Below are 2500 nucleotides of genomic sequence, written 5' to 3'. Positions count from 1 at the left end.
GATTGTAGATTCCTTATATTCAGACTCGTTGCATCTTTCCTGCCTGGGTGTAGTCATTTTTACAAAATATATAAATTAGATTACTAATAAACCTCAGAGAAATATATAAGGAAGGTTGACAAACCAGATTGGTGTGAGCTTATGTTTCTTTTCATTGTTTGGAATAATTTTCATACTGCTGTATTGTGTGCTTTATACTCTAGTTCCTATCTTATTCCAAACCATATGTAATAAGGCTTTGTAAGATAAACAGTATGGTTCACAATGTTTTATATGAATATTTGTACATAAGGAAAAAATAAGCATCAGGGGTAGGTCAGTGTTTTGGCATGATTCATCAAGTATCATCAATATAATGTAATAAAACACTAAAGGGACTATATTCCCTTTGTGGTTACAGACATGTTGTATGAAAGGATGGTGCTCTGAGGAGCCTCTTGATGTGATATACTGTATTCTTTATAAGTATAATTACGTTCTATCCCCATTTTCCTGATTCTCTCCTTTCTCCTTGTCCTGCCATTTCCCATTTTTCTTTCTCTCCCTGCCCTTCTCTACCAGCATTTAATTAGATGTATATGTATGGTTTGCAGGTCTTGTAGCCCCTTCTTATACCCCCAGTTTAAAAAATCTGGGGACTATTAATAGAACTTCATCCATTTGCAAGATCAATAACCATATTGCTTTATTTTCACCCTAGGTAGATTGAAGAGTAGAAGAATGGCAGGCACTGACCGATGGCGTATTGCTGGACCAGAAAAAAGTTTTCCATATTCCTTACTGCAGCCAAAGGAAGATGCAGCATTTTTAAGAGAGGATAATATGCGCAGAGATGGACGTTCAGCAGTTGATCACAGACAATTATGTAGGTTGATGAATCACTGAACTTTTGTTTGTCATTTATTAGTTGAGGTTCTTTAGTTTGACTTGTGTAATACCAAATTATTATTAGATGTATTCTCTATCAGTATGATAAATTGACATCATAGGTTAAACAATAGTTAACCTACCATAGCCAGAAAAATGTTGTGTTCATTGCAGTATTGTTTTGTAAAAAACTGTCTGCATATAGAGGGCTCTGCAAGTGCTAATTCAAGGAGTCAATTTGTAGACTAAAGCTATTGATATGAATAATGTTTTTTTTTAATTATAAACATCATTATAGTGTTATCAACATTTTCAGTTTTTGTTTGATGTTGCCTTCCCTTGCTTTGCTCTACTTTGCTTTACTTTGGTGTTTAAGAAATTAATTTTTTTCTGTATATGTACGGTCTCCTTCACCTTTCAGCTTTACAAGTGTGTGAACTGCCTTTTATGATTTGTATCCAAAGCACATGCCAGTGCCAGAAGGTATACATGTATTTTTTTTTATAGTAGAATGAGAACTAATGGTTCACACATTAACCCAATCATAATGTAAGCATACCATACTGAGCATTTTGTCAGGGTGCATGCAGATCCAGCTGCTCAAGAGAAAAAATTGAAGCATGGAACACATGAAATTACTCCAATCTCTGTTTTTGGATGCAGTATATTTTTTTTAGGTAATGATACTAAAATATGCTTTAAGCCTCTGTTTGAGGGACTATTTTTTCCTCAACAAATGCAACCAGTGTCAAACAAGTCCACAACTGCAGGCTCAATCATGCATAACACAAAGATGTCATCCCAGTGTTAGGGATGGTCTACTATGACATGATAGGATGTCAAAGGGTGTCATCCCAGCAAAATTGGGTTAATAGTATCAACTAGTGGACTTCGAAATGGAGGAACCAGTACATTCATGATAATTATCTTGTTTAGAGAAATTTAAGTTGCTTTAACTTTCCTTTCAGTTATGAGTCTTGGCATTATTAGCCAGGCTAAAGGATCTTCATATGTGGAATGGGGAAACACAAAAGTTTGCTGTGGAGTGTATGGGCCTAAAGATGTGCAGAGAGGAAATGACTTCAAAATGTCATGTCAGGTTGGTGAATGTGGATTGTGGTTTTGCTTACATTTTACCTTACCATTTTACTCTACATTGCTTTTACTCTGCATTATGCGTAGCAACTTTTCTCTTTTGTATCATCATAACAGTGCTTCATATTATGGGCATACCATATTGTTACTACTGAGAAGTATGTTTCATAGCTAGTAATATATTTGATATGCTAAGCCAATGATAACATGATAAAAACATCTGAGATTGGAATGTAATGTTTCTGTTAATTGTGGTCAGGATTAGATGAAGCCTTAAGTGGGCACAATTTGATAAATGTCATAAAGGTTACAGTGAGGGGGCATTCTACATTCCCCACTACTCTTTTTGTCATCAAATTTCTTCCTGTTATTTAGCAAAGATGGGAAGAAGTTTGGCTTCTTTAGCAGCAAATTAGAAGCTTGTGAACCCTAATAGAAATCATTACATATGCCTCTGTATATCATTCCCAGAATTCATATTTAGTCCTTATATGATGATATCAATGATTTTGGTATTTAAGCTTTCTAGTTAAAGTTC

The 2500-nt window shown here is 34.8% G+C and overlaps 1 protein-coding gene across 2 annotated transcripts in view; it reads left to right on the top strand.

Annotated features, from left to right (window-relative positions):
* The window catches only part of LOC113804048 (exosome complex component MTR3), a 14031-nt gene that overhangs the window by 715 nt on the left and 10816 nt on the right, over window positions 1-2500 (top strand). The window contains exons 2-3 of one of the 2 annotated variants that reach the window (XM_027354877.2): window positions 701-865; window positions 1836-1966. In XM_027354877.2, coding sequence (XP_027210678.1) covers window positions 721-865; window positions 1836-1966 — 276 coding nt within the window. In that variant the 5' untranslated portion in view covers window positions 701-720. The remainder of the gene's footprint in view (window positions 1-700; window positions 866-1835; window positions 1967-2500) is intronic. The other variant, XM_027354878.2, reaches the window with a different exon arrangement.

Source organism: Penaeus vannamei, chromosome 10 (genome assembly GCF_042767895.1).
Source record: "Penaeus vannamei isolate JL-2024 chromosome 10, ASM4276789v1, whole genome shotgun sequence".
Taxonomy (NCBI): domain Eukaryota; kingdom Metazoa; phylum Arthropoda; class Malacostraca; order Decapoda; family Penaeidae; genus Penaeus; species Penaeus vannamei.
Note: the sequence above shows the minus strand (reverse complement) of the source record. Positions and strands in the feature narration are given on the sequence as shown.